At 30.3% G+C, this 13,248-nt stretch overlaps 1 protein-coding gene and 1 long non-coding RNA gene across 10 annotated transcripts; both read right to left on the bottom strand.

Moving 5' to 3' along the window:
- Window positions 1-1,019: 1,019 nt before the first annotated feature.
- LOC111311200 (uncharacterized) lies at window positions 1,020-2,320 on the bottom strand. The gene is made up of 3 exons (XM_022910573.2): window positions 2,120-2,320; window positions 1,829-2,012; window positions 1,020-1,723 (listed from the first exon to the last, which is right to left on the bottom strand). The coding sequence occupies exons 1-3, from the start codon at window positions 2,243-2,245 to the stop codon at window positions 1,293-1,295; spliced, it is 741 nt and encodes a 246-aa protein (XP_022766308.1). The 5' UTR covers window positions 2,246-2,320; the 3' UTR covers window positions 1,020-1,292.
- A 1,431-nt stretch (window positions 2,321-3,751) lies between these two features.
- On the bottom strand, window positions 3,752-11,907 carry LOC111312217 (uncharacterized). 9 transcript variants are annotated; one of them, XR_016343680.1, is made up of 8 exons: window positions 11,658-11,905; window positions 11,497-11,567; window positions 11,342-11,404; window positions 8,701-10,736; window positions 8,410-8,450; window positions 7,620-7,919; window positions 4,653-4,737; window positions 3,752-3,983 (listed from the first exon to the last, which is right to left on the bottom strand). It is a non-coding gene; the product is annotated as an uncharacterized LOC111312217 (long non-coding RNA). The 9 variants fall into 9 exon arrangements; XR_016343682.1 differs by lacking the exon at window positions 7,620-7,919 and having other exon boundaries at window positions 11,658-11,906; XR_016343678.1 differs by having other exon boundaries at window positions 8,410-10,736.
- Between the last annotated feature and the right edge of the window lie 1,341 nt (window positions 11,908-13,248).

The raw sequence follows: 13,248 nt of genomic DNA, 5'->3' as shown, positions 1-13,248 counted from the left end.
ATATAATCTGACTATTATGAAACTTAAACATTCATTTTCAAAGTTCATATTATTAAAATGTTTAATGGTTGTTTAAAAATCTAAATGGAGAGGAACACATCGTTTTCATGAGGAACCTCCAAGTCTTGGGTTGGTTGACTATGTACAGATATATATCCTTGTCTTCCCGAGTGTTCTTAAGTACTTGAAAGCCAGGTATCTCTATGTCCTATCAATTTTCTATTCTTTTTACTTAACCTTTAATATTATAATCGCATTTATTATGATATTATTTCAAAACGCTCTTTCATTCTCAATTTCATCATCAATTTTGTATTTTCCTTCTTCAACCATCCCTTTGGATATGGACTGTTTGATATTTCATTACTCGAAAATATAATTATATTAATGAAATTCATTGAGATACATGAGTAAATTGATAATAATATATTATAAAATTATGAATGCTTTTGGCGTGAAGGAAGGAGATGAAAAGAATAGTTCAATGAAAAAAATCATTGGAGGGAATTAGTAATTTCTTAAAAAAAAAAAAATTTAACATATGATTCAATAATATACGAACCTGTACGTTAACTATCAAAAAGAAAATTATGTTGAAATTAAAACAAAAAAAACTCCAATCCAAACCATATCCTTATCATTTGATTGATTTTATCATATTTTAATTATATAACTGGTTTTCATTTACTTCCATGATTAGGTAAAGCAAACAAGAAAAAGTGGGTAAACTAAATTATCCGAGTAATCTCCATGTTGGCGTTCTTATCAGTTAATGAAATTACGTTACACTTACGTTATGGAAAACAATTGTAAAAGAAAAGGATACAGTTTCTTGGACTGATTAATTTCTCCCTCACTTTCCTCCTCTTTTCCTATAAAAAGAGTGGGTGATAACAGCAAACCTGAAATTTTCTAAACTTCTTAAATTTTGATTTGAAGTGGTAACCACTTGTCATCACTCAATTGTGGTGTATTATTGCTGACTCAAAGCCAAAGTAAGGAAAATGTGGATAGAAATATAAACAAGAAATTAGCTGTTCAGCCAGCTAGAAAAAAAATATACATTTACATGATCAAAACATTAGTCTAACAAACCCTAAATTATATTTTTGGAGCTCCAACAAAAGGAAAAAAAACCCATTTTGGAGAGGATAAAATATTGATACCCCATGATCAAAAACAGGCTGATCTGCCCAGAAAGAAAAGAAGTACAAAAAGTTCAAAAAAAAAAAAAAAGGCAGAGAACAAACCCTTGCACATAGTAGCTTTTTTTTTTTTTTCCCTCTTCTGGGCTACAAACAATGTTGGTGTTGACCTCTACTGAAAATGGAAGGAAAGCATGTGGTACTACCTTTTTGTTCAGTTTTATGATGATGATCCTCAACCAAGTCAATGTCTTGTGGTGAGACTGAAACCTTTTTGCAGTTTTTAGAGAGCCATTTGGCCTGCATGTAAGCAGGTTTTCTCCATGGAGGAACATGGAGACCATTCTCTTTGAGTGATGTTTTAGCAGCTGAGCAAAGTAAAGGGATGATCCTGTTAAGCTTCTCTTCAGAACCAACAAAGATGAATGGAAGATTTTTTATCATCTCTTTGTAGCTTACGGTTGGCCTTGCTAATTCAAACTGAGACCTGAATTCCATATCCACTATTATCCGTTTTTGTCTACCATTCTCCACCACCATTACATCAATATACTCATACCCATCTGGAAATTGGAAGACTTGAAACCCAAAAAAAACAAAGAAACAAAAACCATTCAATATGTGTTCATGAAGGATTAATGTAAGAATTTTTTTCATCTGATCAATAAGAGAGAGAAAGAGACCTTTGTGAAGGCCAGAAGTGCAGACCCATGAAGTTTTGCAAAGAGAAGCTTCATAACCATCATTTCTCAGTTTCATTACTATCAACTTCTTCTGATTGTTTGTCTGATGCCCCGTATCTTTCAAATACGTTAATATCTTTTCATGTATTTCAGCCTCCTCATCTGTGTGTTTCCCTAGAACTTCCTGGAAATTAAAAAAAAAAATTCAAGAAAGTTTACTAGAAGCAGAATCAGAAAACAAATAAAACAACAGTTTTATGTTATAGACTTGAAACTACAAAGGGAATTAACCTGCAAAATGTGTCGATGATTGAGAGAAAGAGGTGTTGAAGTTGTGAGCGAAAAGGAAGTGGGTGTTTCTGATTCAATGAAATCTCTCACCATTCGAACCAGCTCTTCCTCCCCTAGGCTACCCATTGCAATTTTTTACCTCAAAATCGTCAACTCAACTTTCTATCCACAAAAATCTTTTGGCTCACTGTTCTGTTGATATATATATATATATATATATATAGTCATCGGAAGGCTTCAATTAATTAACAGTTGTCTGATGTCACAAAAATTGAAGTTTTCTAAATGTTGTTGTCATTTGTCATCATTAATACATATTTTTCCAGATGCTGGCATTGATGTGCCATGACATTTCTCCATTTCCCGGCTATTGGATAAATAATCCATCATCTATGTCATCATGTTTACATTCTCTCACCATCTCTCTCAATTCCCAGATGTTGCAGCTCAAAGATTTTTGTCTGTTCTTCAGTTCTCTCCCCTTTCCACATCATTCATTTTATTCAATATATATATATATATATATATATGATTTATGATGAAGCTTCCCCATATCATTGCAAAGTCTGATCAGTTTAGAGATATTTGTCAAATGGCAAACATGACTTATCCTATCCCATATGGCCCGCTTGAAATAAAAGATAGTTAGACTGACAATGGAAAGAGTTTTCAGACTTGGCCCAAAAGTTAGAATTATTTTTGTTGGCACAAGATAAACATGGATTTTTTGCACTGTTCTTAAAGCCCATGACCATGTCAACTCAGGTAAGTTCCTCATTTATTATTTATATTTTACTTCTAACAATTATTATAAAATAAAAGTATGATAAAAATAATATTATAATTGATTTAAAATGAACAAACAATATTTAAAATTAATATCAAATACTCATTCCCTCTAATTTTCTTTGATATTTTTTCTGATATATCTCGAAATAATTTTTTTGATTTTTTTACACTTAATGCTTTTATCATTTTTATATTTTAAATCGTTTTATCAATTTATTTGTAAAAAATTTGAATTTAAAATATTAAATAAGCAAAAATCAAAACTTTCTTCTTCATATGCATGAAAATAAAAAATAAAAAAAATGAGATAGAGGGAGTGTAAAACATCAATTTATCTAAAAGTAAAATCATATCACTACAGCAACATAAGCTTTGAGTAAAGGTCACAACCCCCAATAAAAATGAGGCTCACTATAATCCTCACAAACTCTCAGCCATAAATTCCTTGGTAATTATATATAATAAGAGATAAAACTAAACTCTCACTATCTTTCATTTTGCAAGGAGTAAAAAATCCTTACTCGTTGTTTTAATGAAAGCTACTTTTAACCCTCACCAATTGTAAAACCTATAATATAATTTAATTTTAACTCTCATTGTAATTTTTAGTTTTAGTTATGACTTTTATTGAACATCGCTTAAAATTTTTATTTTAATGACAGTTTCTATTGACTCTCATTTAAAATTATTTTTTATTGAGGATTGTAACCCTCGTTATGAAATTTTATATCATTTACTGAAACAAAAAAAATTTTATTTATTTTTATTTAATTCATTAATAATTACATATCTATTTTTAATATTTCTAATTCTTACTCCAAACAAAACATAAATAAAGAACACTTGTTCGAAAAATTATTGTGTAAGTCCAAATAAGCATAAGATATACTAGTTCCGAACAATTTGTGCCATATACACAGCATACAAAAGCACTTACATCCACTTGTCAAAATGATACAAAATGAAGAAAAGGATACACTGTCGCTTTTTCTTTATGTCTACCTCCCTTCAACTAAGTCTAGGAGTGTCAACATTTAGGACAATGGCCTTGTATCCACATTTCATGATAATTCCTCTGCATAAAACCAATTGAACAAAAATTAGAAGAAATAGTACAAAAAACTGATACCCAGAAATACATATGCAATAGACATGCCATATAAAAAACCAACCCCTGCATGGACACAAAAAGCAGATGCAATATGTTTTCACAAAGGAAATAAACATCGTTGGATACAACTAAAGGATCCAAAAACAAGCACAATTTTCAAAGTCAAACCAATAAAAACCTACCATAGCACTTGGAGAAGAGAAAATAGCAATGTCCTTCTTACCACTATTCAAATGGAATTAGTCCACACGAAACATTAAGAAAAAGGGGAAAACATCAATATATAAGCACTTATATATGATGGAAATATATTAAATAAACTATTCAAGCAATTACTTACCTCCAACCTAATTTCTTCCAAAGCTAGAAATTTTAAGGTAACTACAAATAAACATGTGTTTAAGCAAATAAGGACTAACTAAAGTAAATAAGGCAAAAAAAAAAAAACTTACAGTATTTCACAAAGCATTAGAAGACTTAACAAGATTTAGTCTTAAAGATCAAGGTGAAGCACCAAATCACCAAATAATTGCAACACAAGGTACACATCCAAAATAATCACAAAGTTCTCTTGTAAATCACAATTAACATCTAGTAGATTAACAATTTACGTATAATCAAGCTTACACTTACATTGAGATGATCAAACAATGTAAAAAGTTTCAATAGTCATATGTCCAATAAGAAGAACCATAAAGGAGGACATGATTCTTTTAACCTGCATGATAACATAAAAACATAATCAACCACTTACAAGTATAATATTAGTTCGGAAGAATTTTAAAACCAAAGAATAATTTACAAGGGAAGAAAAGATTATCAAACATTTGCTGTCTGATGTTCTCTAATACAGATACCTATTGAAGCTTTTGTTGGTATCTGAGGTCAGCCTATTGTGGCCAATCGTGTACTATGGGGTTATCTCTTTATAGGTGCCTAAGCATCTCTTCCAATGTGTGTGTGTGTATGTGTGTTTGTGAGAGAGAGAGAGAGAGAACCTATGACCAAAATTGTCCAAAGTGATATAGCTCCAAAAAAGCTAAGAACAGCAGAGAGAAAACAACCCGTTCCATTGCCAGAGCAAAAGTTATAAAAAATGATTACAGCCACCACAATTTGTCATATCAGAGTGTCCCAATGAACAACATTTAGATATATAAGCACACATTTCTTCAAAAGTTAATTATGAAAAATAATGGACAGGTGGATAATATATTAGGAACACTCAAGAAGATTTAAATAGAAATTAAAGTAAAAAGGCAATGAAACGTTAGCAAGGCAGTAGCTTGAGAATGAACAGTGCTCAGATAAATGTCTTTGAAGTTTACAAGGTTTTTTTTTTTCTCTAAAGATTCATGAGAGGTAAGCTACAAACATGGAAGTAAAATGAGAAATTCTTTAGAAAACAAGGAAGGAAAACACCTGGGAAAAACTCTGTGGGAGAGCTCAAACCGTGACTACCCATAAAAAACAAAGCAGTACGGTTCAGGCATCCCTAGCTGGTTTCAGGTCCATTTGTTTACTAACCAACGATAAGGCATGAATGACAAAGAAGCAGGGATCTAAAGGGAAAAAAAACTAAGGTAAAACAGCCTTTTGGAATGATTCAAATGCTGTTGCCATTAGAGAAAGCAGGAACCATTTTTCGAAGAAGTCAGTAAACACTTAAAGCTTTAAGCTTTTCCTACCCACAAAATAAAACCATGCGAGTAAATCAAAGAGCATGCAAAGCCTTAAACTTTTTGCAAGTTTCCTCAAAGGTCTAGCTTTAAACCATATAAGCAATGACTTAAAAGGGACCTAGAGGCTACCAACCTCCATTTTATATTTTTTAGATGCATATATCAAGCAGGATATACATTACATGTTAACAAGGAAAAAGAAAAAAAAAAATTTACTTTTCGTTTCTGTTTCTTATTGTTTTTATCCTGGTTTTTCCTCTTCTTTCGTTTTCATTTTTTCTCTATTTCTTTTTACTTTTTTTGTCTTCTCCTCCAAAAAACCCCTTTTTTCTTTCAAAAAATCCCCCTCCTTTTTCTTGTAAAGAAGAAAATCACTAAAATATCTTTGAAAGATTGAATATCTTTGGATCAAATTTCATCCAAAGGCCAAAGTTTTTTTTTTTTCAAAGAGCAATTTTTAGCCATTGGATCAAGATTTAATATAAGATCTACTAGTCCACATTATTCACTGCAAATGTTGAATCTTTATAGCCCCTAAACCAAATGAAAAGACTATTTTACCCTTAGTACAAAGTTTTCGGTATTTAGGCCATTTTCTTAAAAATCAATGTTCCCATGCTCATTTTTTGAATTTTAAAACACCAAAAATCATAAAATATTATAAAATTAAAATTTAAAAAGTTCATGAAAATCCGAGCTCAAAAAGACCAAATTACAAAAATACTCATAAAAGGGCATTTTGGTAATTTCACATCTCCGGAGATATTATTACGATTTTAAATGCACAAAAAATCATGAAATATTATGAAAATGAAATCTGAAAAGTTACATAAAAAAAAATCAACTTTAAGAAAGTCAAATTACAAAAATTCCCTTAAAAAGCATTTTAGTAGTTTTGTATTTCCTCAAGTGCAATAAATATTTTTAGTGTTTTAAAAATCATTAATTTTAACTTTAAACCACATTGATTCTAATTAAGTTGTGAATTTTGAGAATTAACCCGAGTTCTATATGCTTTAACCAAATTTTGTGTAATTTTAATTTTATTTGACTAATTTTACTTTATTAACCAAGTTTGACCGAATTTAATTTAAGTTGACTTTGACGCTTATTCACTTCATTTATTCTTCTTTTCTCATGCATACCCATGAAAAAGTAGTCTACATATAAATCCTATGCAAAAAAATTTGACAGCAATCTACGGGTCTCCTTTTCCTTTATTTATTATAAGCCTAAATATCAATGCATTTTATGGGCTTTTAAAGTGAGCTTTCTTATGGGCTTCAAATGGGCTTTGTTTAGGCTTCTAATTGTGTTTTTAAATGGTTTACATAATTATCCTAAATTAATGATTCCGACCAACATTTGCAATGGGCCTAAGTCAATCATGTTAATAAAATATTCCAAAAAAAATTCAGTGTTTACACCAGCTAGGGGAGAAAAGTCTGCAAGTGCTGTTATTTACTCAAGCTTCAACTCAACTTCTAGTTATAACCGAAACTTTGAAGAATTTTTGGAAATTTATTAAAAATTTTGAATGTGATCTGTTCTAGAATCAAGAATCCACAGAAAAAAATTGGATTAAAACTCATAAAAATTGATTAAGATCCAATGGAAAAATCGCAATTAGGTTAAAAACAAAAATTGCCAAATAGATTTGAGATTTAAGAGAAATTATAACAAATTGAACTCGAAATTTTAAAGAATATGGATTTTTATTGAAAAATTCTTAAAAGGCATGAAAAATAAAGGCAAGAAAAGTAACTTGTGCTAGAAAATAACAGCAATTTTCTCTCGAACAGCCTTTTAGAAGAACAAAGAGGAAACTGTTTGGAAAGAAAGAAAATAAATGCACGAAGATTAAAGAAAAGAAAATTCTGGAAAAATCTCTAAAAAGTCTCCCAAATTGCCGGCCTACCTTTGTATTTATAGGCCAAAGGTGCGGTGGTTCAGCCAATGAAAATGCTGAAAAATGCCAGCTAAGTTGCCACATCTTCTAGAGTCTTCCAAGTCATCTAACTATCTCCTTTAGCTTTTTATTTGCTTCACTTCACTTCAAACCTTCTTCCTTTGATCTTGTGGGCTCCAAAAAGTCAAAATTATGTCCAATGAAATAGTAAAAAATACTGATACCCAGAAATACAAATTGTACTGCAAATGTATCACTTGGTAAGGATGAAGTATTAAGTTGGAACTCTGGATAGTTCTTCCGGTTTACCTAATGTGAATTAAAAATTAAAAATTAAAAGAACAACAGCATTTTGCTTTTATAATTTACATTACAGATTAAACAAATGATTTCTAGCAATGTGTAATTGGAAATATATCTAATTTTTTATTTTATCCTTGGTCTAGCAAGGGACTCACACACTCTTCAGTTCTAATATTGGAAACATATGCAATAGACATGCCATATAAAAAACCAACCCCAGCATAGACACAAAAAGCAGATGCAATATGTTTTCACAAAGGAAATAAACATCGTTGGATACAACTAAAGGATCCAAAAGCAAGCACAATTTTCAAAGTCAAACCAATAAAAACCTGCCATAGCACTTGGAGAAGAGAAAATAGCAATGTGCTTCTTACCACTATTTAAATGGAATTAGTCCACACGAAGAACATTAAGAAAAAGGGGAAAACATGAATATATAAGCACCTATTTATGATGGAAATATATTAAATAAACTATTCAAGCAATTACTTACCTCCAACCTAATTTCTTCCGAAGCTAGAAATTTTGAGGTAACTACAAATAAACATGTGTTTAAGCAAATAAATAAGTAATAATTAAACTAAAGAAGGTAAAAAAATTTACAGTATTTCACAAAGAATTAGAAGACCTAACAAGATTTAGTCTTAAAGATCAAGGTGAAGCACCAAATCACCAAATAATTGCAACACAAGGTACACATCCAAAATAATCACAGAGTTCTCTTGTAAATCAGAATTAACATCTAGTAGATTAACAATTTAGGTATAATCAAGCTTATACTTACATTGAATGATCAAACAATGTAAAAAGTTTCAATAGTAATAAATCCAATAAGAAGAACCATAACGGAGGACATAATTCTTTTAACCTGCATGATAACATAAAAACATCATCAACCACTTACAAGTATAATATTAGTTCAGAAGAATTTTAAAACCAAAGAATAATTTACAAGGGAAGAAAAGATTATCAAACATTTGCTGTCTGATGTTCTCTAATACAGATACCTATTGAAGCTTTTGTTGATATCTGAGGTCAGCCTATTGTGGCCAATCAAGTACTATGGGGTTATCTCTTTACAGGTGCCTAAGCATCTCTTCCAGTGTATGTATGTAAGAGAGAGAGAGAGAGAGAGAAAGAACCTATGACCAAAATTGTCCGAAGTGATATAGCTCCAAAAAAGCGAAGGAGCATCAGAAAGAAAACAACCCGTTTCATTGCCAGAGCAAAAGTTATAAAAAATGATTACAGCCACCATGATTTGTCATATCAGAGTGTCCCAATGAACAACATTTAGATGTATAAGTAAGCACACTTATCTGATAGTAATAGAACATAATAGGCCTAAGGCGCAATGGTGGAAAAATGGAAGAGACAAGAAAGGGTTAGGAGTTTAGGCATATGATCTCATGTTAAACAAATTGAACATATCATGGATCTACTTACTAATCTCCAAGACAAAAAATTGAGAACCCAGTCTCAGTCAAACCTTACACTGCTTTTCAAAAGGATAAGAGGTTTCGGGTACTATATCTATTGACCTCTAACATATTTTAAAGCACACAAATAAGAAGCAATCTTAGAGAAAAATAATACCTTGAGGAACAGTATCCAATCGTTCCCCTTTCAAAGAGATTTCAAAACATTAATGACACCATTACAGGATGAAGCTATCAACATAACAGCATTCCGTGATTACTCTTCTAATAAGTGAAAATTTGATGCAAAAATTTTCTCTACTGTATATCCCAATTTGCACCATCGGAAAAGTATATTTATATCGAGTAGCTATTGTGCTCAGCATTAGGAAATTTTTCTTGTTTTAGGCTTCTCACCAATAAATAAAATCTAGAATACATAAAACCAAGCAATATAGATGATCCATAAGCATCCATCGTTTTATAGCATCGAGACCAAGATTCTGACAATCTTTCCTTTTTAAGTAAATACTATTGAGATGCTTTTAAGAGAGAAACCTATTTACAAAATTTTGGCAATTATAATAATTGGAATATAAGATTTATCCTTTTAAGATTTTGTGACTATCAGGAAAAAATAGGTTGACATATTGACAGAGAAAAGTGGGTTGCTATGCAAACATTCTAGTTGGTAACTACCATGGATGAATAAGAAAATTAGTAACACTGAGAGAAGCTTCGAAAGTGTGGTAATAACGGTTGAACCCGAAGCAATGAAGTTGTAGTAAATTGCAACCAATACTAACAGCACTGTCAGTGTCTGCCTTCTATTCTTCTAGAATAGTGAGTCAGCAACTACAAAACCATAGATGGTTAAGTGATGTACATAATGCACATGCACTAAAAAATGTATCAATGCCATTATAAGTTTATAACATAGATTATCATCTTTAATAGTACAACAATCTAGCTAATATATCAATTGAATAACATATTAAAAAGCATGACTCCAAGATTTGCACAGCATTCATTTCTAAACATTCTTGGTTTATAATGCCAGAAAAACAAAAGAACGTCTCTTTACTGAATGACATTCCCAATAAAAAGGAATCTCAATCAAATTATATCAACCAAACCACCTCACAGTCACAGAGCACAAAAGTACTAGCATGGTTACATCTTCCTAAATCCTAACCCTTAAACAAATTGAATCTTCATCCTCCAAAATACTGGAAAGAAAAGAACTGAAAAAGACATAGAGACCTGTAATAATACAATTGTCAGTGATATGAACAATGCTGCAGCATGGTGTTGCGAAGAACAAGTATGCCATGACCCGTAATGTTCTTTGTCTTAACTCATAAAAGTAGATTTTGCTGTTGCATCACTAGCTAAAGCCTTTCTGTTAAAATGTAGTTAAAAAATGTCAACAATTTTCTTACCTAAGAACAAAAAAAAAAAAAAAATCAAAATGCATTTAAATGCTTTTAATTTACTTTTTTAATTGCTTAAATATAATTTAGAAATTAGATAAAATCAAGACATGTACATTGCCATTTGAAGATTAAGCACTTTGAAAATAGCCTCATGAGTCTTCTAGAGCTAGTAAAAAATAAAAGAACATATCCAGTCATTGATTGTCAAAATTAGGAAGAACATATTAAATTATATTTCAAAATGAAATCAAACCACATACTATCAATAGCAAATGGATGTGCCTGATGTTGGGAGCATCATAAAGACTAGTAATATCTTCTGTCTGGAAATAAGTGTGCTCAATTAACTATAATTTTTAACCAAAGCAATGAACATTCAACTAATGCACAGATAAAACCTTTTCTAGCTTATAGTCACCACACTTGGACATGACAAAATTGAGAGAGTTTCTCCTTCTCGTTTCATTAAGTGCTTGTAAAAAGGAATACATATTTAGAACCTAAACTAACAACACAAAGCATCTGCGCACTTATGCCTAAAATGGCGAGAGTGATAAAAACATCAAATTACCTCAAATGGTTTCTCAATTGAATGTGGCTTTAAAAGTATCAATTAAATTAACTTCCCACGAAGCTACAAACAAAAAAAAAAGTACGAAAATTAAAAGCATCAATTTTAGGATTTAAATTTGCAAATTGAAGGGGAAATATAGAATGAAAGCTTACAAATTCGATAATTAAAACCATGCTCCAATGGATGATCGTGTTGGTAGAGGTGCACCCAATTCATCGATCAACTCAAAGAGAGAAGACAAACAAATTCAATAATTAAAACCACAGTATCAATTAAAATTGCAATCGAAGCAATTAAATTGGGCAAAACTCACTACTTTCCACAGAGCTTAGGCGTGCCAACTAGTCCCAATGGCATTGATGATTAACTGGATGGTGGAGACGACGATGTTGATTTGGAAAATGCCAGAAGCCACTGCATGGGTGGCGTCTTGCTTGCCGTTGATTAGGTTTTGCCCCGACACCAATGGCCTTTTAACTTCCATATCTTAAATGCTCATGATTGCTTACTATATTCTTTGTTATAAACCTTAATTTTGATATATATATATATATATATATATATATATATATATATTTTAAGAAAGGGATTGGACTGGGAAAATGAAAAGACAACGAGTAGAATGACTTTGGGGGACTGTGACAAAAAGAAGAAAATTCTAGTGTTTTTTTTTTTTTTTAAAAAATATGCATGATGAAATTTTACATTAATAATGAATGTCAACTTTAAATACTCACAAATAACATTAAACTAATAAAGATTATATATAATTCTCGGAATAAAATAATATTTAGTGAGAGTTAAGGCACAACCTTTACTAAAAAAATTTTTCAACCAAGATTATTGGTGACCCTCGTTAAACATTTACTTTTAATGAAAATCAACGTACAACCCTCATTAAAATTTTTATTGGTACATATTTTTCTTGAATGTGTGTTTTGTTATTAAAATTTATATAATTATTATATAATGTTAAAGAAATGGTAAAATCTTTTATTTGCTTTTGCATCAAAATGCATTTTTCTTTGAGAAATTAAAAACGTAAACCAAACCGAATTTACTTTCATTTTACTTCTATTTGATTAATTCTCTCTTTAAGCTTTGTTAATTTTGTTATGTGTATTACCAATGCCTAGGGCTTTGGATTTTCATATTAGAAAGCAATGTATGGAAAAATGAGGAAAAATACAGCCCGGAGCAATGAATGCATTTTTGTTTGAATATTTATTGCTCAAAAATAAGTTTCCGATTAAGACCAAAAAAAAAGAAAACATTTTTCCATTCAAATTTTAATTTAATGACCTATTTCATACATGACGTAGAAGATTGTAATTATTAATTATACTAAATTTGAGTTTGTATTTTCTGGCAAGAAAATTAATCTTTTATTATTGTAATATTTTATAGAGCGTTAACTCCTCTAAATAAAAACTATTAAGATATTAATTAGAAATAACAATCAAAATGCGTTTTACGTATACGTTTAAAAATATTTATGGGATTGGATATCCCAAAATTAATAGGTGGACATATTCTATTTGAATTGATTGGTTGAATTTTTTTTATTAATTATTAGTAATTTCAAAAAAATATATAATTTATGACAAAGATTGTATCATAGTAAGAACTATGAACCAAAAGAAAATGTTTGAAAAGAAAGGGATAAGGAGAACGAGGAATGGATTTATGGATGCTTTATGCCTAAATGTTTATAAATATATCAATGAGAACTAAAAATAAATTTTTTAAAAAAATTTCTAACAAAAAAGCTAATGATGTGCACAATCATCAACTAATGTTATGCCCATAGTTATTAAGCCAATATATGCATCATGAATCGAATTTTATTTTTGAAAATATTGTATCATAATAAACTAAAAAAGTTAATAAAATTAATTATGAAT

Source organism: Durio zibethinus, chromosome 1 (assembly GCF_047325235.1).
Source record: "Durio zibethinus cultivar Kanyao isolate XHJ-2024 chromosome 1, ASM4732523v1, whole genome shotgun sequence".
In the NCBI taxonomy this organism is placed as follows: domain Eukaryota; kingdom Viridiplantae; phylum Streptophyta; class Magnoliopsida; order Malvales; family Malvaceae; genus Durio; species Durio zibethinus.
The sequence above is the reverse complement of the archived record's forward strand: the minus strand, read 5'-3'. Positions and strand labels throughout refer to the sequence as shown.